Raw genomic sequence first — 26,360 nt, 5'->3', positions numbered from 1 at the left:
CATCCGATGGTGGCAAGGAGGCTCTGCGTTCTACCTCACTGTCTACTAATTCTACATGAACAGGGTCCACGGATTGAGTGCTGGGCGTGCACTGGGTTTGCAATGTATCGGCCAGCACCTCTGCTTTTTCGTCATCATCGAACGCCGCGAGTCGGCCTGAGGGGCCTACGAGGGGGGGCATAGTTACTACCGTATCCGATTTGAGAGTACGAGCTAAGCGGTAGTAAGACCTTTGGGAGGGCGCGAGTCCTTCTAAGAAATCAGACCATCTGGCATCTCGGACTTCGGCGATGCGAGACTTTACGTCGCGTTGTAGGGCACGCATTCGACTACGATTTTCCGCGGTAGGATACCTGTCGTAAGCGCGTATCGAGGCGTTCTTAGCTCTAAGGAGTTCCCTAATATCGTCGGACAATTTGAAGCGGTGAAGGAAGTCCTCCGCTACAACTTGTTTCGATGACCTATCTAATGTCGAGGTGATGTGTGACGTTAAGATGTCTATGGCTTCAGCGGTATCCTGAGGAGACGGGATAGAGTCCGGGTTAAACGGGAGCGATGGTGGATCAGATTCAGCCAGGCTGATGCCCAGCGTGTGCCAATCCACCGCAGTCCTCGTGACGGGAACGGAATCGGGAGCGCGACCGAGCTTCATAACGACGGGACGGTGGTCTGAATCTAACTTTGAAACTACTTCGATCGAGTGTAAGCGCAGAGTTACGTTTTTTAATAACGCTATGTCGAGTATATCCGGGCGATGCGCGATATTTAGCGGGTAGTGAGTCGGGGTTAGCGGAGCGACGATATCGAAGGCGAGATCATCGACTAACGCGTCAAGCCGCCTGCCATTCGGGGTTGTGGTGTGTGAGTTCCACCTGATGTGTTTACAATTTAGGTCGCCCGCTAGAATGACAGAGCTCCCCATACCGAGCAGCGCCTCGATATCACTGCTTAGAACGATCTTATCCGGTGGAAGATAAACGGACGCGATAACGATCGGCGCGTGTCCCGTCAGTCAGATTCGGCACACTGATGCTTCGATATTAGCGAGCGCAGGAGGATCGAGCGGGACGCAATGCAGGGCTCTTCTATAGAAAATGACGGTACCACCACCACGGGCAGAGAGCCTGTCGTTCCTGACCATGTTATAGTTCGCGATTTTAGGGTCACGGCGCGCGGGCTTAAGTAGGGTCTCCTGCACTAAAAAGATATCAATTTGATGGTCACGCAAAAAGTCAGAAACCTGATCACGTTGATTTGCGAGACCGTAAGCGTTAAAAAATCCTATCGTTACGGATAGGGGCTTTATTCTACTTATATACGCCATTGATTACCGGCGGAGTGAGGGGAGGACGTACGTATTTAATGACGCGTATACGTCGGCGTATTCCTGCACAACGGCGATAAAGTGTTGTGCAGTGGAGGCAGCGCGAATGGCGTCGCCCAAAGCGTTAACGCGTTCAAAGTTGATCGACTGAAAGAAGTCGATCGCTAAAGCGAGATTTTCGGACGCGGTCGGAGGTCAAGTCGCGGGAGAGGGACGAGTCGCGGGGGCGGGACGAATCGCGGAGGAGGGAGTTGTAGCCGTGTTCGTGTACGGCAGCGGTTTTGCCCAGGCCGAGACACTGGGCACCGCCGCCGGAACGAACGCTGGCTTAGCCTGCGACGCAGAGGGTGCCGAGGCTTTGATGTCTGGGCCGGAAGCTCGGAGGCGGTTTTGGCGGGCGACGCGGCGATTTATTTTAGGGGCTCGGGGGCAACCACGGTAATTCGCGGGGTGACCCTGTGTTCGACACAGAACGCAGCTAGGCGGTTCCGTCGCGGTTTTTTGGTCGCGAGCGCAGAGGGCCGTGGCGTGATCGCCCAAACACTTAACACATCGGGGGCGCGCGTGACAGTTACGGGAAGAGTGCCCGTACAATTGACAGTTATGGCACTGGCTAGGAGTGCCTTTTTTATGGGGGGCTTCGATGGCGATACCGGAGAGCCTACAGACGGTCTGTGTGTTGAAGATTTTCTTACCCTCGGGGGTAGGCTGGAGGGTGACTAGAACCATATTATATGGCTCCCTACCGCGACCGGTGTGCATACGGTGCACAGAATTCACTGAAAAGCCCTGTTCTAACAGATCGGCCTTGACGAGCTCTACATCTAACTCTTTAGGGATTCCGTGTATTACAACGCGGAGTTCGCGCTCCTCCTGGAGCGTATAAGTATGGAAACTTATACGTTCCTTACGGAGGTAAGAAGAGAGGGCCCTATGGTCGTCGGGTGTTTGAACCTTAATTTGAATGCCGTTCGCGAGGTTACGGGCATTCGTGACATTTATATTTTTGGCCTTAAGGGCCAGGCAAACTCGATCCCAAGCTGCCTTCTCCTGAAGGATAACCGGGGGAGGGGTCTGGGTTTTATTTTGTGCCACCGGACGCGGCGACGGAGTGGCACGGGCTGGGGGCGCAACGGGAGTCTGTGGGCGGGGGCGCGACGCGTTCACGGCTTTGCTAATTTTAGCGGCCGCGGGAGCTCGAGACTCCGCGGCACGCTTCTTACCCTTCTGTACCAGGGTGAATCCATCCGTCGATGAGGCGGGGGCGAGGTCGACCTCCATGTCCGAGTCAGAGTCGGAGCACGAGGAGGCGGGTGCAGGCGACCTACGAGCAAGTGTAGGTGTTTTAGAGGGCGCGACGGAGGCCGCGGATGATCGCTCAGCTGAAACGATGGTCACGGCGGACGACGCAGCAGCTTTTCTCGCCAGTATAGGCGACACGGGAGCGGCAGGCACGACAGAGGCTGCGGTGCTCAATGCAGAAGCTCTGCACGCAGGTACAGGCGACGCAGGAGCAGCGAGCGCGGCGGAGTCCTCGAGAGGGCTCGCAGTGTGATTGGCCTTGAAGGCCAGAAACTCTGAGGCGAGCTGTGGGTGGCGAAGTCGGAGGAATTCCGCGAATACGGCGTCCATGATCGCTGAGTACCCAGGTGGGGCGGCCCCGGGTCTTGAAAACACTCGCCTTGCGGCGAGGCCCCAACTTCTCGGACCTGAGCGGTTCTATTGAACACAGGTGGCAATGCGGCGCGATTACTACAGGACAAAGAAAAAGCACAACAAAACAGAATTTACAAAAAGAAACAAAACAAATAAATACTTGCAGGAAAACACTTTGTCGGCAAATGTTCCACGAACACAAAAATAACTAAAACAAAACAAATAAAAGCTTCCAGGAAACACACTTGGTCGGCAGATGTATCACGAACACAGGCCACGCGAACAATGGCCGGGCTAACAAAAGCCGGGCGAACAAAGACCGGGCGATCGAGTGGACGATGAGCACGTCCGCACGTGACGGGTGCCTCTATCGGAATAAATAAACATTTAAACAATAGTATGTATTGACTCTAATACCTGCGATCTCTTGCGAGAGTTACTGGCACTCATCCGTGAGTGCGTTGTGGTTACGCAATATAACCTTAAAACCAAGAATAGCTTCAAAAACTAGCGGTCATTTCCACCGGTCAAGGGTCTTCAATCCATATGTATGAAAGTGAATAATACATCAGCCTACATGTCCCCTGCTAACTAATGAAGATATATATCCTTCAAGATTGGTTCCAAGTGACCTCGTTACTAGAGCGAAAGCAAATTCCCTACTGAACTTACTTCGAGGAGAATAGTTCAATTTATATCGTCTCTTTGTGATTTCTACTTCTTGGAACAGTATTTTAGGCTTTTTATATTGTATTGTGACTTGATGATTGACATTAGTAACGTTAGCAATGATTTCTGTTTACGCTAATTTATTAATACGTGATATGCATTACGTATTTGTTTAGAAGCATTGATCACACCGAGCGCCTTGTACAAAACCTTTTAAACCTTCGTTTTAATTATAAATGTACAGAAAAGGTAATGAATCAAGTGAACATTAATTAAAAAGTACACTTGGTGAATATAAAAGTTAATTGATTAAATTGTTTTATTCATCTAAACGTAGCTACGCTTGTTTATTTCGTATGTTATACGAATAAGGTTTATTAAAAAGACCAGCCCTCCGGCAAATAATTCATTCAAGTAACTTGATAAAGAGAGACGATCGCTCGGAATATCAAGCCGTGGAAGTTTGTGAGAAACTGTAATTCATTTACAAGTCAATCGAACTTACAGAACTGCCCAATCGATTGATCGATACTCATACTTATGTAACTCGTTAAAGTTCAATCCTATTCTCAATGGATGGACGCGGTCATCCAGCCCCTGGGAAAGTAAATCGAAAGCGGATCGAAAAAAGTTTTTGCGCTAACGCCCCGAATTATATTCGTTACAGAAAGAAGTCCCTTGGGTTGGAGCCAAACAGGAAATGAACTTCGAAGGGAAATTTCTGGAGAACGATCGCCTCAAGGAAGCTCGCGCGAAAGGTAAAGTGGTTTAAAAGTGTTTTGATAGTTGAGATTTACATTGGAGTTGTCATGTAAAGTTTGTTTGGTAATGTTGGGAGCCACAGTTTGTATAAAGTAGACAGTCAAGTGGGACCGTAAGCACTCATACGGTTATTCATTTTATTCAGAGAAATAATTTTCATATTTTTATAAGGTCCACATAAATATTGTTTGACATAAATACATACTGTGGAGCATATAGGCATCACAACTGGGATATGTTGACTAATGGAGCTGTGAAGGTCTCTCAATTACATTCAAATAACGGCTCTCCTATTATTCAAACAAGTCAGAATAGGCAGTGCAGCGCTATGAACAAGTGAAAACTGATAATTAGCAGTAAAAAGTATAATAATATCAAATGAAATGTTTCTAAATGATATTACAATGAACAAACTGTTTTCCGACATAAATAACGAGACTCCTGCAAGTAACAAGTTTATTGTTATACATACCTATATATTATTTCCGCGGCACTGCTGCGTCTGCATGTAATATCATTATGTTCTCGGTTCCCGTACTCGCGTGCTCTGACAATATGTGGAGAGATACAGTATGGTAACTTTGTGGATGTGATTGAAATGTCACTGGAGGTTGAATACTATCCTTTACCTAACAGATAAGACGTTTAGTTGTAATAATATAGTTATGTTGTAATTCGACCCTCGAAAGGCTTATGGCTTTCTAAATAATTATATAGAAAAAAGGATTTTGTGGTTTTATGAAACCACGGTAAAAGTGAAACTGAAAAGTGAAAAGTGAAAAGTGAAAAAAAGTGAAACGAGTCGTCGTGGCCTAAAGGATAAGACGTCCGGTGCATTCGTATGTAGCGATGCACCGGTGTTCGAATCCCGCAGGCGGGTACCAATTTTTCTAATGAAATACGTACTCAACAAATGTTCACGATTGACTTTCACGGTGAAGGAATAACATCGTGATATAAAAACCAAACCCGCAAAATTATAATTTGCGTAATCACTGGTGGTAGGACCTCTTGTGAGTCCGCACGGGTAGGTACCACCACCCCGCCTATTTCCGCCGTGAAGCAGTAATGCGTTTCGGCTCGAAGGGTGGGGTAGCCGTTGTAACTATACTGAGACCTTAGAACTTATATCTCGAGGTGGGTGGCGCATTTACGTTGTAGATGTATATGGGCTCCAGTAACCACTTAACACCAGGAGGGCTGTGAGCTCGTCCATCCATCTAAGCAATAAAAAAAAAATAAAAAAACTTTTTTTCATATTATAGACATTTAACTCTGACAAACAACATTTACATTAAACAGTGACAAAAACAAAAACGTGATAGTCTATACACTACACGATCAGCTGCTGCGAACTATAGGCGCCGCCATATTGGCCTTGGCTGCTCTGACGAGCGCCTTTCATCCCTATTCCGCGGACGACCATCACGCGACATGCAACACACAGACGAAAAAGTTTGAGACGATGTAATAAAAGTAAAAGTTTCACTTTAATAATAAAGTTTCACTTTAATAAAATCGTGCTCACCAACTACTTTTAAAATGGTACTTATATTTTTAACGGTTAACGACGCAATTATTAAAGAGTTCACGGTCCGTACCACGGTGCTACATAGTCAAATAGAAGATTTGGTGATTGGGAGCTCATACGTGGGAGCAGTGGCTTAGTACACGCGTTAGAATAAGAATATATTATCAGTCGAGGCGCAGTCACTCGGAACGTAATCTAAAGATGCCATACCGTCTCGATCCACGTGTTGATCGGAAGTGCGCTCAGTTGGAGTTCACTGGAACAACGCTGTGAGCCGGTCGGTCTCGTGATATACTGCACTCATGCTTTATTACATTTTTCATCAGATTTATGTAGTTTTCTTAATGTACAATGTTATTCTCACAATTCATTGTGTAATTAATTATACCGTTGGTATACCAATAACCATGTCTCTTTTACAACTACTTCTTTACTGTACGTACTGTAATAAACTGTTTTGCCAAATCTGTTCCAAGATGAAGTGGTTCCCAAAAGATAATGGCAAAGCATAGCACACCATACCTTCAGACTGTACATTAATTACACAACGCCAAAAACCTTTTTTGAAGCCATGTCTGATAAAGAATATAGCCACTACCTGAGAAACATCTCTGTGAAACATTGTGAAGATGATTTCATTTCAAGAAGTTCAAAACAATATGTTTATTAAATAAGAAGAATAAATTTAAAGCTAAGCCTTAAATCTCTAAACCAAAAGTCTTAAGGCTCAAAATGACGTGAGTTTTATGTGATTAGAATTTATGACTGTCCTTTACGACATTTACATCATTGTATGTGTAGCTATATAAAAAATTTGCAATCGATTATTGTTTCGTGTTTATGTTACGATGGCGGACCCCGTATCTCCAGAGTAACGTCGGTAGGTCCATAGGTCACGTTAGAGCTGCACTAACGCGTCAAATGTGTTTTGTTTCACGGCACTCTTCATCACACTATCACTTGTCGTCCGATGCTCTCCTAAAATTTCCCAGTTACGCTTGTGCACTCTTGTGTGATAGCATTCGTGCTATAAGAATATGATTCCTGCACGAGTAAGTTTCAGACGTTGGATCGTACATTTGAGTGTTTTCTCAGCGCTATAAGCCGGCTTTTTCCAAGTGTACACAGACATAATAACCTCTTAATGCATCTCACATTCCTCTGCACCATAGTTGTAGGCCGATTTTGTGTATTAACTCATGAAAGTTAACATTTAGTGAATTAACTCCAAGCAATTGGCGCAGATTGAATTAAAATCCAGAACAGAGATTAATATATTAAAGTGATGTGAATGTGTCCGTCCGTACTGGTGGTAGGACCTTTTGTGAGTCCGCACAGGTAGGTACTACCACCCTGCCTATTTCTGCCGTGAAGCAGTAATGCGTTTCGGTTTGAAGGGCGGGGCAGCCGTTGTAACTATACTTGGGCTGTGAGCTCGTCCACCCATTTAAGCAAAAAAAAAACATAAAATTACAAGGGTAGTAACAATCTCCAATGCGCTGTACGTGCCGGATCCGGACCGTGAACCGAACGGAAGCTTTACGCAACGAACGCTACATTAATCTGACTTATAGCGACTGTTATGAAACTTTGTGAAGATACAATTTCATTTTGCAGAGATTAAAATATTAATTTCCAGCGACGAAAAACGTGGGATGTAACAACCTACACGCCGCGTCTGTTCGTTTGTTCCTCACATGGCTCCGTCCATCGAGGAGCTTTTATATAACTAAGATAATTTAAACTAAAAGCCAGTCAAATCACGATCAAAGCTAACGATATTCGCCATTACCATCTAGGAGAACTTTTTTTTTGCCCTTGCAGGCAGACGAGCACACGGCCCACCTGATGGTGAGTGGTTACCGTCGCCCATGGACTTCAGCAATGCCAGGGGCAGAGCCAAGCCGCTGCCTACCAACTTCAACTCTAACAAGTATTACTTGCGCTTTGTAGAGGTCATAAATTGGAATTTTTTTCTTAGGAAGTGTTTGTCGTTGTCATTATGAACTGAAGTACATTCCCCCGATGAAGCCTCTAAGACCACCAAGCGAAGAGAAATCAGTGGAAATAGGTGAGTAAACTAGATTTTACCAGTTTGTGTTCGCAGACGGCTAAGAATTTCAGAACATTAATTGACAACGATCCGCAGGCCGGCTGTTATGTGCATCTTGCTGACCTAATTTAAGACGAAGTTATTTGTACCAGCTATTTCTTGGTTATTAATTTTTTTGAAGTGAAAGCTTCTTTAGAAGCGTTGTGATTTCAAACCGGATGCAACGGAAAAAACGACAGGTAAGAGACACAAATACAAAAATGTGTAGGATGAAGCCAGCAAAGAATGAGACAGAAATATACATACTATTTAATACAGCGCCATCTGTGAGATTTTTTAATACTAACGTGTGTATGAAAGCTCTTATAGTGAATTTTAATTTAGGATTAAACGTGAAATTAAAATATCAATTCACAGAGGGCGCTACCTTACAATTATTTACTAATGACAAAACTTTACATATACTTAAGACGTTTAGGATAATTGTATTTTAATTTTGGAAGGTTTCACTTCTACCACGTGTGAATTGCACACATTTTGTTGTATTTTTTTTTTATTGTTCATTTTTAAACATTATTATAATTTGTAGTTCCCCAGTTTGTATTCTGTATTTAGCTCGTAATGAATCTCAAAAGCCTCGACCCAGTTCTTTCTGGAACGTTCTAAGGAAAAATGTATTTATTTTCTTTTCATTAGTCCCTTAAAGAAAAATGAAACTTAAGCGTTTACGATAAGGTCGATTTGACACTTTTTATATTAAAGAGGTCATTAATTGAAAGTCTATTGACGCATTGTAAATAATATAACATCACAACCGTTGAAAAACGATTGGATAAATCAAACGAACGTGCCATTCAGCATCGGAATAAATAGATGTGGTATTTTACATTCTGAATTTTTTTACAATAACTGTTACAGATATTGTAAATTTTATGTATTTTTTATACTAGGACGTATTGGGAAACATTCACAGTCAGACGAATTTCAATGCAGCCATTGCACGTAGATTGTCATCGTTCTGACGTTACATCAAATGCGCAACACAAAGGCGAAAAGCAAAGATGACAAGTGCCTTTAAAAAAATCCGTCTTGGGTTTAAAAATTAACCGAAGTCACAATTTTATGTTATCTAAAATTGTAAGAATAATTAAAACATATACACTATATAATATTATGTGTCGACGCATATGCGCTATCTAATTACATAAAGAATAAAATTTACTACGTTTAATTTATGTATCCTTATTATGACGAGCGTTCCACAATCAGTATTTCAAGCCGAAACGTGGCCACGTATCAACAACGTAGATCACGTTAAATATGTAAAAAAAACTAAGTAGTAATTAGTATTTTTTTTTAAACTTTTACCCATACTTCAAAGTATGTACTAACTAGCTATGCTGCTATTTCTTGATTTCTACTAAATCTCAAAATATAATAAAAGCACTTATGATATTGCTTGACAACTGGTCTCTCTACCTTGGAAAGAGTGACAGTCAACAGTAAAGTGAACTGCGCGTCTGATTGCAGTCTTCACCTCGGTAGCCACCTACTTCTCTCGGGTTCTGTCTCAGGCGTGGATCAGACGTTAGACCGAGCGGGCAAAAGGAGTCAATTAGTAGGTGGCTGCTACCGTCTTGGCCGTCTCGTGTTCCAAGGCGCGGGGACCTCATAGGAGGCTAGCCACCATCACGTCGTGGTGTTATTCTACATTAGTGATCCATGATATCTGTATGAATCGGTACCTTAACCTACCAATTTTATCCCTCGGTAGGTGAACTAACACGAGGCGCAATTCCGCCTCCACCAAAGTAATAATATATCTTATTATGTACATCAAAATTTTACAGTCAGCTGTCATATCTTCACTCCCATCCACGATCCACGTCACGATTTATATTTCTTTGAAAACGAATATATAAGAAAATGGTATCGTGAAATTTTCGTTAGTAAATATAACGTAAACATTTCTAAGTATATTGAAAGCATATTGGATATGCGAGTTGCATGTTAATACGTATCCCTTGTGAGGGCGCGGAGGCCTGGAGAGATGAGATACTATAAATAATGTTATGACGTACCTACGTTGTGAACAGTGACACATAATATTATATTATACTTTATAGCTGTACTTGTATAGTGTTGTGGAATTAAACATTGAGTACTCGATTGACTTTCTCGACCAGGAGTTACCACGATCCTCGGAATTGCGGAAATGAATGTTTAAATCGATTTTAATTTAATTGTAGCAAAGCTAAACGTGGAGGCTATGACGATATTCCAGTTTGACTGTTTATTAGTAGTGCTGGTTGTGTCGAGATAAAGAAATTTAATGTACCATAACGATATTCAACAATTAGTGGTGCGTTAAGTTTGTTTGTTTGTTTGTTTCAGTATGTGAACCTCCCCTCTTGACCAGAGTCTGCAAGTGCTTCGAGACCACCAAACCAGTGTTGCCGGAGTGCTCTGAAGCTTTGTGTCTACAGTACAAGAATCTCCCTATTAAAAAAGGTCTATAAATACCATACAATAACAACTATCGATATTAATTAATCGCCAACAAATGTACTCCACCCCTTCTGATAAAATTCTGCTATTTTTCGTCTAGGTTACAAACAAAATAAAACACGACATATGTATATAGGTACATGCATAGGTATAAATAACAATCTGTTAGTTTCCCCAACAGGTTGCTGGCTATGGCAATGCGGTTCTTGTTATATGGATAAAAATCCACGTACTAAATATTACACATTTACAGCCTTAGTATATAGTTGTGAATACCATCCACTCGATGATGAACGGTCACCGTCGCTCATGGAAGTCAAGTTGCTACCTACGTCTGATATTCTCTGTAAACCTTATTGAGAAAAGACATGTCATAGTACTTAGGGAACAACGTGGAGGGAAGTTCATCCCAAATCGAGGTATCTTGTCTGGTACATATTAAAAAGGATTTCCGGAGACGCCTGTAGGTTCTAGGTAGTGCAGATGGACTCTGAATCGGTAGCAGCTAGTATGACGGTAAAAATTAGATGACAGAATCAACTCAAACAATTTCTCAGAGCGGACCATACGGTCCAAAACAGAGAGAACCAATGTCTTTCCGCAGACCCATAGACTCCAAACGATCCGCGAGAACGAAATTATCAACAATCCGAACGGCCCTCTTTTGTATGGGGTGTATTAAAGTTTCTGTTATTAACAAGTTATATTTTGGTAGGCAGCGGCTTGGCTCTGCCCCTGGCATTGCTGACGTCCATGAGCGACGGTAACCACTTACCATCAGGTGGGCCGTATGCTCGTCTGCCTACAAAGGCAATAAAAAAAAACACTAGTCCAGAGATGAGAGCAGTGCTCCACCTGATATCGAACCTAAGCTTCGTAAAGCATAATTCATCGTCCTGGCGTGAAGGACCGATTAGTTTCACGAAAAGTTTTGGGAATAAATCGTTACTTGATAGTTTTATTGATTGCAGTGCGTACTAAAACCCTCGTATTCTCCAATAAATCTACTCAAAGACTTCAATGCAAAAGCATCGTGAGAAGATGGCCTTTAAAACGCAGGAGAACAATTAGCTCAGGTTTGTATCTTAATTGCAGTATTATGATTTGCAGTAAACCCTTTGCGGCCTGACATCGCACTGGTACTTAGATTTTCATACGGGATCTGACTCGGTACCGCTGTTTTTCTTTTGTGTCACACTGTGAACAGTGATATTGTATTTTTGGCAAAGACAGGCGGAAGAATTGTCGACGCACTTCGTGTACAGCAAACTAATAGATTCGAAAGACTACGCGGCATGAACTATGTCGCCCAACTGGCGTCATGGAGGCGCTTATATTGGAATAACGGCTATCTTAACCATCAAACTAGAACTCACACGAACACATATGTATACCCGCTGTTACAACCATGCTTACCCAATGCCTTTGGCCTTAAACTTATTAATATAAAATTTATATATAAAATTTAAATATCGAAATCTTGAAATATCCAAAAATTTTGATGACTTTTAAAATAATAATTGCTGCATTAAACAACTGAACAAAGCAAATTGTTTGTTAAAAACTTTCCAAATGGAGAGCCAGTGAGTGGCAACCGCAATTAAAATTACCGACAACAATTAAAGAAAGGAAAACTCATTCTTAAAATGAAAGTTCCGAATTTGAGAGAGGTATAATTTTTTTCAAAGGGGAATAAGGAAAAAATGAGGAAGTAAAATGCGTCCAAACATTGCAATAGGGAAAAAGCTTTGAAAGCTCGGAGCCGTTCATTAAGCTGTGTAGGAAGCGAGGGGCAATTATGCTAATACATTGTCAATTTATGAGCTTGACGGGTGCCTTGACCAACGAATTCTGCTCACAGAAAGTTCATTTGAAGTCAAGGAGATGTTTGCAGAATGCACTTTCTTCATATCATTTAACGCTTCATTTTCCTGTTTTATTTGGAGAACAAAGAGCAAACCAAATACAAGTATTAAATTATTTACGCATGTTTGAAATTGAGCAGCTCATCTGATCGAAACATGTTATAGTAGGTAATATCCACAATAGATAAAAGTGATTGAGGTTTTTTTAATCCCTATAAAACTGAATTATGAAAATTTAATTTTTTTTTTATGTGAACAGTGACTAAAAAATATACTTTTAGAATTATCTATACTAATAATAAATGACGAATACGAGTATAATGTCTATTACAAAGAAATTACATTTACAATCTATAAGATTGTACTTTAGTTCCATAGTTCTAAATAGAAATAAATTTCACAGCACTGCTTAGTTCACTCGACGCGTTATTTTCCTCTCTGTCACCGCCGCGCCGGTTTATCAACATCCCACACAGCCTCGAACTCCTTTTCCAGTAGCGCCAGCGGGGCAAAATACTAATTAAGTATAGTGTACTAAAAATATTTATTATCATAATTATCTGTTATCTATATATATAAAAATGAATTGCTGTTCGTTAGTCTCGCTAAAACTCGAGAACGACTGGATCGATTTGGCTAATTTTGGTTTTGAATTATTTGTAGAACTCCAGAGAAGGTTTAAAACGGACGGATTCCTTGTTTGTTTGTTTTAAGTTTATTTTATACAAAAGCTTAGGTCTTTTATTTATCGATTGAGGCACTACGAAGTCTGCTGGGTCAGCTAGTAATCAATAAAAACCATCTCTCTGCATGACTTGAAAAAAAACAATTATGATACTTTCTACTCAATCAAATAGACAACGCCCCGACAACATAATTTGTAGAACACAAATATATAAACAAAAAAACACGCGTGGCACTCGGGGTCTGCCGCGGTAAAGCTATTGCATAGCATTTTTTATCAACTAATGCAATTATAATTAGACAATAATAATTTAATATTAAAACAATAATAAAAGAAATGCTAAAGGGGACGGCCCATTTCAGGCCCAAAGCCGACAATAGATTAGAGAAAAAATACTTAGTGCATTAATTTTGTCATAAATAAATATGCATTTACTTTCTTCCAAATAAGCGCCACTACAGTTTACAATAAGTAGTTTAAAAAAAGTAACTCTATTGAAAAAAACAAGAATTTTATGTTTGCGGGAAAAATATTGCCAACATCAAAACCTTTTACGTATTAAGTAAAATTTTTAAGTCTATAAAAAAACATATAAATAAATCATTTTAAATATTATCATTAATCAATCGATTTTAATCGATTTTAAGCACATAAAATAACATCAAAGACATACCCATTGGACTTTAACTTGTTACTATACTTGAGACCTTAGAACTTATATCTCAAGGTGGGTGGCGCATTTACGTTGTAGATGTTTGTGGGCTCCAGTAACCACTTAACACCAGGATGGCTGTGAGATCGTCCACCCATCTAAGCAATAAAAAAAAAACTTAACTTGTATTGTTATTTAAATATGTATAACTAAAACAAAAACATAAAAAATAAAATTAGATGTGTACTCGTAAAAAAAAGATTAAGAAATAAATCAAATATCGGTAATTTAAAAAAATGATCGATATATGAATTTCATGTAATTATTTTTCTTTATACTGACAACACTGATTTTAATCTGACTGACTGACACTTCGCTTGCTGCTTGTGCTTGCGTTCAAAATGGATGTGTTTTGATTTTTCTTCGATATATTTTGCTTTTATCAATAACGTTACATACTACGACTGAAAAACATTGTGTGAATTATGGTTTTAACCTGACCGAGATTTAAAACCGTGTATATGCTCTCCTGTGCTATTTTTAGATGATTTACTAATTGTGTATGAAGATGAAGAAAATATAGATATTTAAAGAAGTATGTGTGTTTTTTATACCCTAATAACTATAATTGGATAAAAATACATTAGGAACATCTTAAACATTAAAAAAAAGAAAAGTTCTTGAGGTATTTATATAGAAAATTAACCTCAAAACGAGTTTTTTTTTTATTATATTTTTTATAATAGTGGCGTCAATTTCAATATATTTTTTAGATATCTAATACATTTAAGTATTTGAATCAGTCCATTTTTATAGTAATATTTGATGTCCACCTTGGGCCTAGCACACTATGGAGAGTGGGCATTCCCCTTTATAAACATTAACAAAAGCAAAACATTAACTGTCCCCTTCACGCTCATAAGCTAGACCGCGCGAGAGAGAGATGGGCAGACTTTTCCTGATGTGCTTGCAGTTGACGTCACGCCGCGCGCTTATTCACAAACACTACACAAGCGCAACGTGTGAATGTGTTGAACGCGAGCTACATGGTAGGCGGAGTGGGGGTGTTAGGTGTTATTTTCATTACGGAATTTCTTGATTCGGTCGCCTCGCTCAAAACCCGCGATAAAAGCCATGCAATAGCTTAAAAATTATCGTAATATTATATTAATTTTAGTAGTTTCACAATTTAGCGTTTTAATGAATAAGTTGCGTAATGCAACATCCCGTCTTACTATACGAGTATGTCATATAATTTATAGCATCGTAATTTTGAGGGAAAGCAAATGTTGTGTATTAACTAAAGCGCGCTTAAGATGTTTTCAGAGCAATCTTGCGAATTAAACGAGTTTGGAACAAAAACATTGGGATCGTTGGACTACCCAGCAAAACATCTCAGTGTGTAGAAATTATAATACATAACTCACTGTGATTGCTGCCGACTTCCGGACGGAGGGAGGCCCGAGCACCCGGGGCGGACTGACCTCCTTTAACTGTATTATCTTATCTTTTGGAATTCAACTGTACGCCCTCCATTTCACAGTGAAACGATTGCACTCGTTACGTTTTGATAAATGATTGTCCAGATGAGTTACGCGCCACGACTTTAGATAGAACGGTCGATGGTTGCTTTTATGTTGATCGTTGTTCGTCCGTGACCGAGTGACTGAACAAACAAATTACAATTGATGAGTTTACTTTAACAGCGGAGAATAATGATGATGGACTTTGGAAGGGACTATTCACGGAGCTAGAAGGAATCGCTCTCTTCTTGAGCACAAGGACGGTAGCTTATAGCTTAGGGCATTAGGAACCGTTCCTCACCGCGAGTGCAGTAACTAATGTGCTAGAGTAAATAGCAGCGCGCAATGTACTCGTCACGTACAGCAACCATGTCGTCATATCTCACGGCCACTGACGATAGACAGGGGACCTAGTCAACACCGAGCTGGACGCGCTTATAGCATTTCAAGAGATGAGTCGTCTATTATCAAAGGTGGCAATCTGTGCATTTGGACAAAAAAATGTTATTGATATGTCAATACAGATTGATTTGAATATAATCGTCTCCTTCAAAGAATACGGTTCAAAACCTGCATTCAATAAAGGTTAATAGTTAACCTGTTATTTATCTAAGATGTCGTTCCGAAGAGTTTTGTGACTGCCAATGGAATACAAAGTCAATAATTCGTTTTTGTGATTTACCAATATTGTTCAAAAGTCAGATTGCCGGCTTTGATAATAGATGACTCAGATGATACAAGCGGCGGGTTTGTTTATTATTAGTTATGCGATTACAGAACGTCATACCGCAGAACTCATTCAAATTAAGCCTCTAAGTTTTATTAAACCATTCGACGAATAACTAATTATTTATTTTGTAATTGCTGTACACATGTAAACAGGTTCACTGTCCACTTGGTATTAAGCTGTAACATTAGAACATAGACATGAGAGCACATTTAATTTGTATGGTAAAGCTGCCGTGCGTTCCAGTTTGAAGGGTAACATGCGAGGACTACTGTTAAATCCTCGATCTCGTGGCCCAAGGTTGCCCTCATTCGCGTTTTCTTTTATTTATTGCGTAAATTGATGAACGAGTATATGACCCATTGGGTGTGGTACTGGAGCCGATAGAAATCACAACATGAATATCACCCACCTTGAGTCATGTGGTCTAACTCTCAATTAAACTACATCCTACCCGCGTCTACAGTCTGCCTAACCACCACTGAAAGCCGGTTGGCAACGCATTACACTGGTGTAATACTCTGACAACGCTGCCGTTCATTCTCCGGAGTGATCTTGTTGCAGTCAAAATGGCTAGACAATATAGAAGTAGAATTTCGCACATAGCTATGTTGTGTTCCTCGTGTCGTAGTTCGTGTCACATATCGACTCCATTACATTGAAAGCTACAAGCTACACGTACACGTCTAACCTGAGAAGAATATATTCACGCATTTGTACTTTTGTTAATATCACAGCGCCGTCAGTGTCTCGGAACCGGCGCGGCGGCGCTCTGTGAGCTCGAACGTCGAACGTATGAATTTATTTATTGCTGAATCAATCCGTTTCGTGGAAAAATACTCTTTGTCTCTGTGTCTTTTCTCTAGAATTTTCGGTGCGTAAAATCGTTTAGAGTAAATTGATCATACTCATGTTTGGTGGTGTGATGCGAGAGTTTGCAGGCTTTTAATAAATATTTGCGTAACTTGAAGCTTATAATCTAATACAACTTTTGTAGTAGCCAGTACTGCTGAGCGCGATCCTGTCTAATATTACACGTATCGATGCAATATAATTCGAAGGGTAGGAAGGTCCTTATTCCTGGCCAATAGTGACCTTTATGTGATCTTTCTGCTCTAAATGGGCGGCGGCATTCACATCGACATCGTACAGTTTACGGAGCTTGGAAACTGCTCAATCGGATGGACCGTGAGTTTTCGCCTGTACATAATATATGCATCTTAGTGATTAAAAGCGAGACAAACGTAGAAACAAAAAAAAAAGGAATAAAAAAAGATTCGAACGACACAAAAATTATGAGATAATTGACAAAAAACGACTCTTAGAACTAAGTAATAAATTTTCAGATCTTTGGTCGTATGTATCAACTAGCTGTACCCATCCGCTTCGCTGGGCATTTAAAATTAACATTATTATTTCTCATCCTCACAAAGATTCTCATCATTAACGCCCCCACAATTGGTGTAGGGAGTCCAATACTCATATAAATATTCCTCCTCCTCCTCTTTGTCATTTCCTCATTACTGAGGGTCGTGACCACCTTGGTCCAGTTATAAAAATTAGCCTATCCATTTAGTATATGTACCTAGAGCAGTTTTGTGGTGGGCATTGAATGAGAAAGGTATACCTGGTAAGTATCTGTTAATCTGTTAACGGTTAATCTGTGCCATGTACAGTCGAGCCAGGACGTATGTACGAACGGCCGCGGGGAATTCCGACGAGTTCAATGTGGCAGTGGGCTTACACCAAGGGTCTGCACTAAGTCCCTATCTCTTCTTGCTTGTGATGGATGCCTTGACATCGGAGATACAGGAATAGCCCTCTTGGTGTATGCTGTTTGCCGATGACATAGTGCACGTCGGAGAAAACGGGCTCGAGGTCCAAAACATACTGGAGAAATGGCGATGCAAGTTGGAGGGTGTTGGCCTAAAAATCAGCAGATCGAAAACCGAACATCTGTTCTGTGATTTTGGCGGTCTCTAAAATTTTACACCCATTTCCTTCGACGGAACACCTTTGCCAGTATGTCAAGACTTCCGATACCTAGGGTCTGTTATCCAAAGCGACGGTGAACTGGATCGTACTGTGAGGCACAGAATTGACGTAGGATGGATGAAATGGCGGCAGGTCACGGGCACCATGTGTGACTCACACATTCCTCTTCCACTAAAAGGGAAGATATATAAGATTTTAATAAGGCCTGCCGTCTTGTATGGATCAGCTTGTTGGACAACAAAAGTGGCGGATGAAAGGCGATTGCATGCAGCAGAGATGCGAATGTTGCGATGGATGTGTGGAGTAACGAGAATGGATAGAATACGGAATGAATATGTTAGAGGAAGTCTGAAAGTGGCACCTGTGACAGAGAAGCTGAGGAGTGCGCGTTTAGGATAGTATGGACATGTGATGAGACGAAATGAAAATGAGGTTGGTAAGAGAGTGTTAACTATGAATGTGGAAGGATATAGAGGAAGAGGTAGACCTAAGAAGAAATGGATAGATTGTGTGAAAGACGATATGGGTAAGAAGGGAGTGAGCGAAGAAATGGTATATGATAGAAGAGTATGGAAGGAGAAAACATGTTGCGCCGACCCCAGGTGACTGGGAAAAGGGCAGGATAATGATGATGATGATGATTTAGTATATGTATTTTCTACATGGATACCAAGTTGCAAGTGAATCGGATGCATGGTCCAGTAGATATAACGGAACATCCGTAAAAACCACTGTAGATTTATATATTAGTATAGATTAGTATGTAGGTACATATGTCCCACATAAAATATGTTTTGAAGTAGTGTAGTCGTTTACAGATGTCTGGTCGAGCGGTGTCCGAGAGTGCGGTGTGGGGGTGCTCTGCTCACAGACGCCCGCGGGGGACGCGGTGTGCGTCGACGTCAGTGTGTACGCCGACTGCTGGGGCTTGTATCGGGATCAGATACTAATACAGGTATTTTTAATTGCAAATATTTGTCAGGTGGTCATCGCTACTCATGACGTTTCTACATCTATGATGTCAGCTTTTTAACACCTTAGTCTTGAGAGGCTATATTAGCGATACTCTAGCGTGTAAGTGAGCTCTTGGGGCTCAAACTAGAGGTATTGCTAACACTGGCCCTAGCAAGAGCAGTGCTTTGCAGAATCTACCTCTGGACCGGAAACCGCTGAGAAGATCCGGCGAGAAACTCAGTGGGCTGTGTTTATGGGTTATTTTACTCGCCGAGCACTTCGTAGTAAGCGACGGGTTCAGCGAGGACGGTTACCGGGGGATGTCAGCAGCTAAAGTCAGAGAACAATATCTTCATTTCAGTCTGTCGACACATCATCATTCATCCTCATCGCATAGATAGTCGAATACAATTTAACTGATAAACTTTACATCTTCCCCTTAACCTACAAACAAATTCAAAGTCGCGCTCGTTAGTCGTTGAGACTTTCTTTGATATTATAACCGATAACTTGATGCGATAAAATTGGCACAATATGTAAATCTATGAGTGTACAACTTGTAGCTGTTGATTTCTTAACGAACGTCTTCAGGAGAGCAAAAGTTTTGAGGTGTATTGAGACTTGATTTTTGTTAGATCTAGAATGCCTAAAGTCAAACTCAACAAAATTGGATAACTTTAGAACCGCATAATTGACTCTGAAACTGGATAAGATAAAGACACCAATTCGCAGAAGCGATTGAAACCATTAGTAACTCTAATCCAGTTAACTAAAAAAATCATAACGCCGAGTCGTCTGAATGTTCCCTGAGACGATATTTCAGACATAAACGAGGTTTGAAATGATTCCTCAGCGGACCCGGGGCATTCAATTTTGCGCAAGACCCATATAAATTGACGAGTGACAGATTAACAAGTTGGAACGTCAAATATTTTTTCAAACCATTAAATTTATTTAATATTAAGTTCATATTATGTATTGAATTTATATTTTTAATTTAATTTAATTTCACCCAATATTTATACAAATTAACGTTAAGCTCTCTCGTAATAAATACTAAGGGCGCACACAGTCGTCGCCCCAAATCTATATAGTTTGAAGAAGAACAGGTAGAGCTCAGTAAACACCATAGGGAAGCTTATTCCAACGCCGACTGGTACCGGCACTGGTAATTAACGCAGCAGTACACGTCATTTTGGATCCCCCCGATGCACTAACGGTGCTTTTAGATACCGCAAGTACCGGTCATCGTTCTCGTCGAACCCGTCACTTGCGACGAAGGGCTCGGCGAGGAAATTAACCCATAGACACAGCCTGCTGAGTTTCTCACCGGATCTTCTCAGTGAGTCGCGCTTCCGATCCAGTGGTAGACACTGCAAAGCACTGCCCTTGCTAGGGTTAGTGTTAGCAACGACGTCAGATTTGACCCCGTGAGCTCACCTACTAGTTCAGTGAATCTAGGATAGCCCCTATAAAAATATAAAAAAAACGTAGCAGTTCTAGGGAGTATGGATGGCTTGTGCTGCAGCGGCGGGCGGTGCGATTGTAAAAGAAGAATTTTCGGGATCTTCTCCAATAATTGTTCAAGAGCTGTTTTTATGAAACACTAGTTGACCCGGCAGATTTTGTAGTGCCTCAACCGATAAATAAAAGACCTAAACTTTTGTGTAAAATAAACTTAAAACAAACAAAAAGAATCCGTCCGACGGAGGGGGGGGACATCAAAGGAAAAACAAAATTGTTATTTTTATTTAATTCCGAGCATTTTCATATTTATCTACCTTTTAAACCTTCTCTGGACTTCCACAAATAATTTAAGACCAAAATGAGCCAAATTGGTCCAGCTGCTCTCGAGTTTTAGCGAGACTAACGAACAGCAATTCATTTTTATATTATTAGATTTGTATTCAAATAGCTGAAAATAATTATATCCTTTTAGCGAAAGTGCTTAAATAAACGTAAACACATCCACAATAAAAACATAGTGGGACGTCGCGAAATGGAGCGGATCTGTTCTCTGTCTGCTTATTTCCTCAATTACCCCTCGGTTTTGTTTGACACAGTGTAAATTTTATAGCAGCTCAATCTAATTCTAAATTAGATTAGTCTAAAAGATCATGAGCAACTGATTCAAACGAAAACTACGACCATTCCACTGGTTAGATTATTTGAGAACATCCGTGTACATAATTTCCCCTGACGTACTTTCACGATTTTGAAAAAACATACCTACCTTTACGTATATACTACACCTATATACTAACGTAAGTCCTAAAATTGTTTGTGCAGTTATCGGTCTACTACACCTTCATCAATCACTCGCAGAAGTAACACTCTGTTTTCTAACCTTGTTCTTTTTCTCACTTAAAGTTATTAGTCAGACGGCCTATCAAATTACGACATAGATTTACGATGTGCCAATATACATATATAGCAGTATCAGCACAAACCAATATAACGCACTACGAGTATAATACAAACAGTAATAATAAAGACAGTATAAGTTGCAGACGGTGGTCATACTATGTGAAACCATAGAATCCACAGCATGACATAATACTTAAATAATAATTAAAGTACTGCAACATTGATGCTCTGTGTTTCTTGTTGAATATCTTATAAGAATTCACAATAAAGTAATCTCGTAAAAAAAACGTCCAAGTATATTGTGGAGTATTGCCTTACATTACAAACTATATGTGGGATTATTGGTTCCGTCAATTTGCTTACTTCGGTTTTATTTTGCTGAAAATATTGATGATTGTATACTCTTCTTTATTACGGTCTCGGAAAGTCTAAACAGCTATCAATATGTGCCTGATAAACGCACGTCCTCTTGCCACATGAATGACTGAACAGAGCCTTGCTCTGCGTGCTCATCATCTTTAAGAGAATTTCTATGAATTTTGATTACCCACAATTATATAGGACATCTACGAATAATACATATAATATATTCTCCTCTCTAATATATTTCATTGGAACCTAATTGACTACTCTATTAAAGGCTTAGCAACTGAAGCTGCTGTAGCAATGAATTCAAAGTCAGTATACATATGGTATTTATAAAACTTGGTTTCCTTTTATCTTAGATTGAAAACTTGGATCCATTAATTTTTGACATTTTCATCGAAGTAGTGGGTCCTCCTTTGCAATTCGCCTTGAAGCCAAATTATTCAAATTGTGAGGATTCTCCACCAATCTTGTGGTAAGAGGTGTTTTTTTACTTAATAATTTATTAAAATATGTACCGTAATTTATTGAGATTTTTTGAATGATTCTGGTTTTATTGAAGGTAGAACCAAATACATAAGTTTCCACAAAATAATTCATTCAGTTCAGGGTCTGGGTGAACTTGTTTATGTCCCGTTTATTTCTGGCACACACTACACAGTACACAATCACAGGGGCTACTGAATGTGAATCCCTGACGTATAGTCAAGTGGGGATTCCAGAATGACGTATGTTGGTTTTTCCTCTAGGATGACACAGGCCGACTCTGAGCGATCTCTCCTCGTGAAGAACACATCTCGATGCGGTCTCTCGGTTCAAGCTTTTGTCCTCACTGAACATGGTTAGTGCTCATCCGTCCGTTATGTCTGGCTGTAGACATAGAACAAGGCTTACATGAGTATTCTCTGAAATTTCTCTGGAACTTCGGCTGTGCTGGACTGCACTTTTGACAACAGTTACTTCGTGTAATTACTTTTAAAAAAAAACCATTGAGAGGTGTAGTAGAAACTTTAGTAAGTGCCATTCACTTGTATAACGTTCATAGAACTGTCGCTGTCATAGAACAAAAGATATTTGACAAATGCTTGAATCGCGCTAACGACATTTTAAAATAAGTTTGCATATACTCGTATATAAATTTCGAACAGTAACAATTAGAACGTCAACTTAAAGAGTGTTCATCCACTCTACTATCTATCAACCGTATCCGTCGCAGGGCGTGAGTTACTTTGTGTCTCTTTGCTAATGAGACGTTACAATTAGAAGAGGCTGGGTAAGACTTCAAGCGAGCTTGGCTTACCTCTGTCCTAGCTCAAAATATTCCGTACTTGTAAGCTATTCATATATAAGGATTTATTTTTACAGATTTAGGCAATGATAAGTAAATTCCAAGACGACCATTCTTCCGAATCAAATAAAACTTGCGAAACTTATTATACTGATATAAATAAGACTTCAGTAACATATCTGAAGATGGCAGTCATATTCAGATAGTAATTTGCTAAATACAAAAAAAAAAAAGCAAAATATATTGTGCTGCAGAGTCCGCCGTACAAATCTCAGCCAGAAGTTTGTTAGAAAAAATAAATTGAAGTTGTTTTGGTCTTTGGAATTAGATACCTAGTGGATTCGTGTCGAACTATATGACTGTACCGGTGTTCAAATTCCGCAGGCAAATTCTAATAACATTTTTGCTGACTACAGGAACCCCCCTACGGTGCTCGGATTCTGATCTCGGACAGAGATCAGTCATCGGGCGAGAGAGTGTAAGGGGAGTCGTTTAGTGCGTAGGTCCCTAAATACTTTTTGGGCTCGCCGACCGATCGGGTCCTATCTCGAGGACGGGTCGGTCGTGTGAACCGGAACGACGGCGCGATGCGATTTCCGGTGTCCGGTGTCCGGTGTTCCACAGGCGTCTGTCCTTGACCCTCTCATGTGGAACATGGGCTACGACTGGATCCTATTGAGCAACCTTTACAGTAGGTTTTTAGGTCTACGCGTTATGTATTACGCGGATGACACGTTAGATGTGATCCGGGATTACTAACGATCTGCCCATCTTGCCTGCACAGAGATATCATTCATCGTCGTTAAGTTCCAAAGTTGGGCCTCGACATTGCGCTCAAAAAATCCCAGGTCTTGTGGTTTCACAAGGCCAAGAGAGCACAGCCACCCAGAGCACACCTGGTGATCGGAATCGTCCCCGTCGAGATCGGGGTGACCGGGTTGCGGTACCTGGGATGGCGCGCTCCATGAAACTGTACGGGGCAGCGGTATGGTGCCACGCCCTGACGCGCAATCGTAGTGAGCGTAATCCGTGGATACCAAACCGTATTCTTAGAGAGAGCGTCTGTTCTCACCGGGATGGCTCCCTGGAAGCTGGAGGCGAAGGTGCTAGCCGCTAATAACGCTTCACGACGCAACCTCTGCGAACGCGGGGAGCCGCGTCCTGGTTAGGAAGCGGTGAGAGCGTGAAGGAAAACCCATACTACGGATCGATGAAGTAGTCCACAAAGGACTGGGTGAACCGTGACTGAGGATGTCTCTCCTTCGGGTTGACACAGGTGCTCACCAGCCATGAGTTTTTCGGCCAGTATCTGCACTATGTCGCCATGAAAGTACTGACGATAGAGTGCCACCATGTGGCTGCGACGGAGACACGGCTGAGTAGACGCTCTCGCACTGCCCCACGTGGCTGGGGCCACTCCGTTCGCCTTTTCGTAGTCCCGCAGAAACTGAAGCTCGCGCTCTACGAGAAGAAACGATAAGTTACGCATTATACTTTTGTACTTCCTTGTCTCTTTTGCTATTGATACTTCAAAAAAAATGACCATTTACAAAATGTTTTTATTCATAGCACTAAAGCTCGTCCTATGCTAACAAGAAAAGAAAAACAAAGAAGAGAGTGAGTGGTACTTGACTGTTTTGTCTTTGCCGAATTATATTTTTGTTTCGAGCATCTAAATTGTATTTTAGATTTAATTCAATGAAGCGTATTTTCCTACTGGATGTATATAATTATAATTACGGACATCGCATCGTATTCGGGGAGGTGTCTTAATTAAAATATCTTTGTTTCCCGTTTCAAAGGAACGTTATAACAGAACAATGAAATGCGAATTACACAATGCGCGATTTAAATGAATGATGTAGAATAGAACCAATATCTGAAAAGACGAAACATTATAAATTATGGGTATAAATAGGTATTTATATTGTACATAATAATATAGTGTATTGAAGTGTATGAAGTAGTGAATAGTTGCCGTCGCAGAGGTCTTGGTGCAAGAAATGTATTTCTGACAGCATAAGAGAGCGTCATCTCATTTACCGTACCCCACCGTGAAGAAGTACGAGCGGGTTAGCGTGCCGACACGCGCCAGCCGATGTTTCACATAAACAGTACAAATTTATTGGATCTCTTTCGTTGAACAACAGCCTTTCCTTTTTCCTTCCCCAGTAATCGATATTTAAGATGAAATATGAGTTGTTATTTTATTGTTTTGTTTTATGATCTTCTCGAAAAGTTTTAATCTAGATCGGGAGAACAGAGCATAGTTCACTTGGTGTCGAGTATTAAAAAGACCCCAAAGACATGAAATTTGAATCCCGAACACTTGTATCGTGGCCGCCTCTTACTATAAACCCAACCCAGACGATCGGGCAACGCAGCCGCCATCACCGCGCACATGTCTACTCTCACCAATGTACTCTCGGTGCTTTTAAGCATTTCAAGCACCAGTCACAGTTCTCATCGAACTCGTGGAAGGTTTCGACGTGCAACTTAACCCATAGACACCGCCCACTGAATTTTTCGTCGGATCTTCTTAGTGGGTCGCGATTCCGATCCGGTAGTAGATTCTTTTGTTTTTTTTTTATTGTTTAGATGGGTGAACGAGCTCACAGCCCACCTGGTGTTAAGTGGTTACTGGAGCCCATAGACATCTACAACTTAAATGCGCCACCCACCTTGAGATATAAGTTCTAAGATCTCGATATAGTTACAACGGCTGCCACCCTTCAGACCGAACGCATTACTGCTTCACGGCAGAAATAGGCAGGGCGGTGGTACCTACCCGCGCAGACTTGAGACTACCGGCGATAAAATAGGAAAAAAATATCAAATCTGAACGCATGACGAATTTACGGTAGCAACTGGCAGGATATTATATTAGTAGTTACCTATGTGAGCTCATAAAACTTTTTTTTTCTGGCTTGGGGCCGAAACTCTTAAGAAGTTCCCGAGCCTAGCGCGTGTGTGGGTGTGTGTGGGTTTTGACCGTCTGCAGGTGATGCAGTCTGAAGATGTTGGGAGCCCGAGGGTATTTTTACGGCTCCCAGCACAAAGCACACAACCATCAACAGAATTGAGAATTTCATATATTGTTATTTTTTCATTGTAGAAGTTGTTTTGAAACCGTACTTAAAACAATTGGCTGCGGAATGAAAGCTGTAATGAGATCACTCGAAGCGAATACCCTGACGTGTATTTTCTAAACATGATTAGTTAGTTAGTAATTGTATTTTAACAAGTTCAGTTGTTGTGTGGATTCCGTCATTTTACTTTGTAACACTTTGTAACTTTGAGTATTTTTATGTTGTAGCTTATATAGTTTTTTTTGTAAGCCGGGTATGTCGATTTTGACTTTCACATTCATTTATCAAACCTGCGCTTTAACGAAATTCTTAGAATATTGAAGCTGGTTTCAAAGCCACAATCTTA

The 26,360-nt window shown here is 40.9% G+C and overlaps 1 protein-coding gene across 4 annotated transcripts in view; it reads left to right on the top strand.

Annotated features, from left to right (window-relative positions):
- Positions 1 to 26,360, top strand: part of LOC105841511 (uncharacterized) — a 78,140-nt gene that overhangs the window by 37,208 nt on the left and 14,572 nt on the right. For 3 of the 4 annotated variants that reach the window (XR_005244966.2, XM_038012546.2, XM_038012548.2), the window contains exons 22-28: positions 4,317 to 4,407; positions 7,924 to 8,013; positions 10,390 to 10,506; positions 11,475 to 11,579; positions 18,769 to 18,905; positions 21,997 to 22,112; positions 22,387 to 22,478. Coding sequence is in view for 3 of the 4 variants with exons in the window: in XM_038012546.2 (XP_037868474.1) it covers positions 4,317 to 4,407; positions 7,924 to 8,013; positions 10,390 to 10,506; positions 11,475 to 11,579; positions 18,769 to 18,905; positions 21,997 to 22,112; positions 22,387 to 22,478 (748 nt within the window). In the remaining variant the exon portion in view is untranslated. The remainder of the gene's footprint in view (positions 1 to 4,316; positions 4,408 to 7,923; positions 8,014 to 10,389; positions 10,507 to 11,474; positions 11,580 to 18,768; positions 18,906 to 21,996; positions 22,113 to 22,386; positions 22,479 to 26,360) is intronic. The other variant, XM_038012549.2, reaches the window with a different exon arrangement.

This window comes from Bombyx mori, chromosome 8, assembly GCF_030269925.1.
Source record: "Bombyx mori chromosome 8, ASM3026992v2".
Taxonomy (NCBI): domain Eukaryota; kingdom Metazoa; phylum Arthropoda; class Insecta; order Lepidoptera; family Bombycidae; genus Bombyx; species Bombyx mori.
Note: the sequence above shows the minus strand (reverse complement) of the source record. Positions and strands in the feature narration are given on the sequence as shown.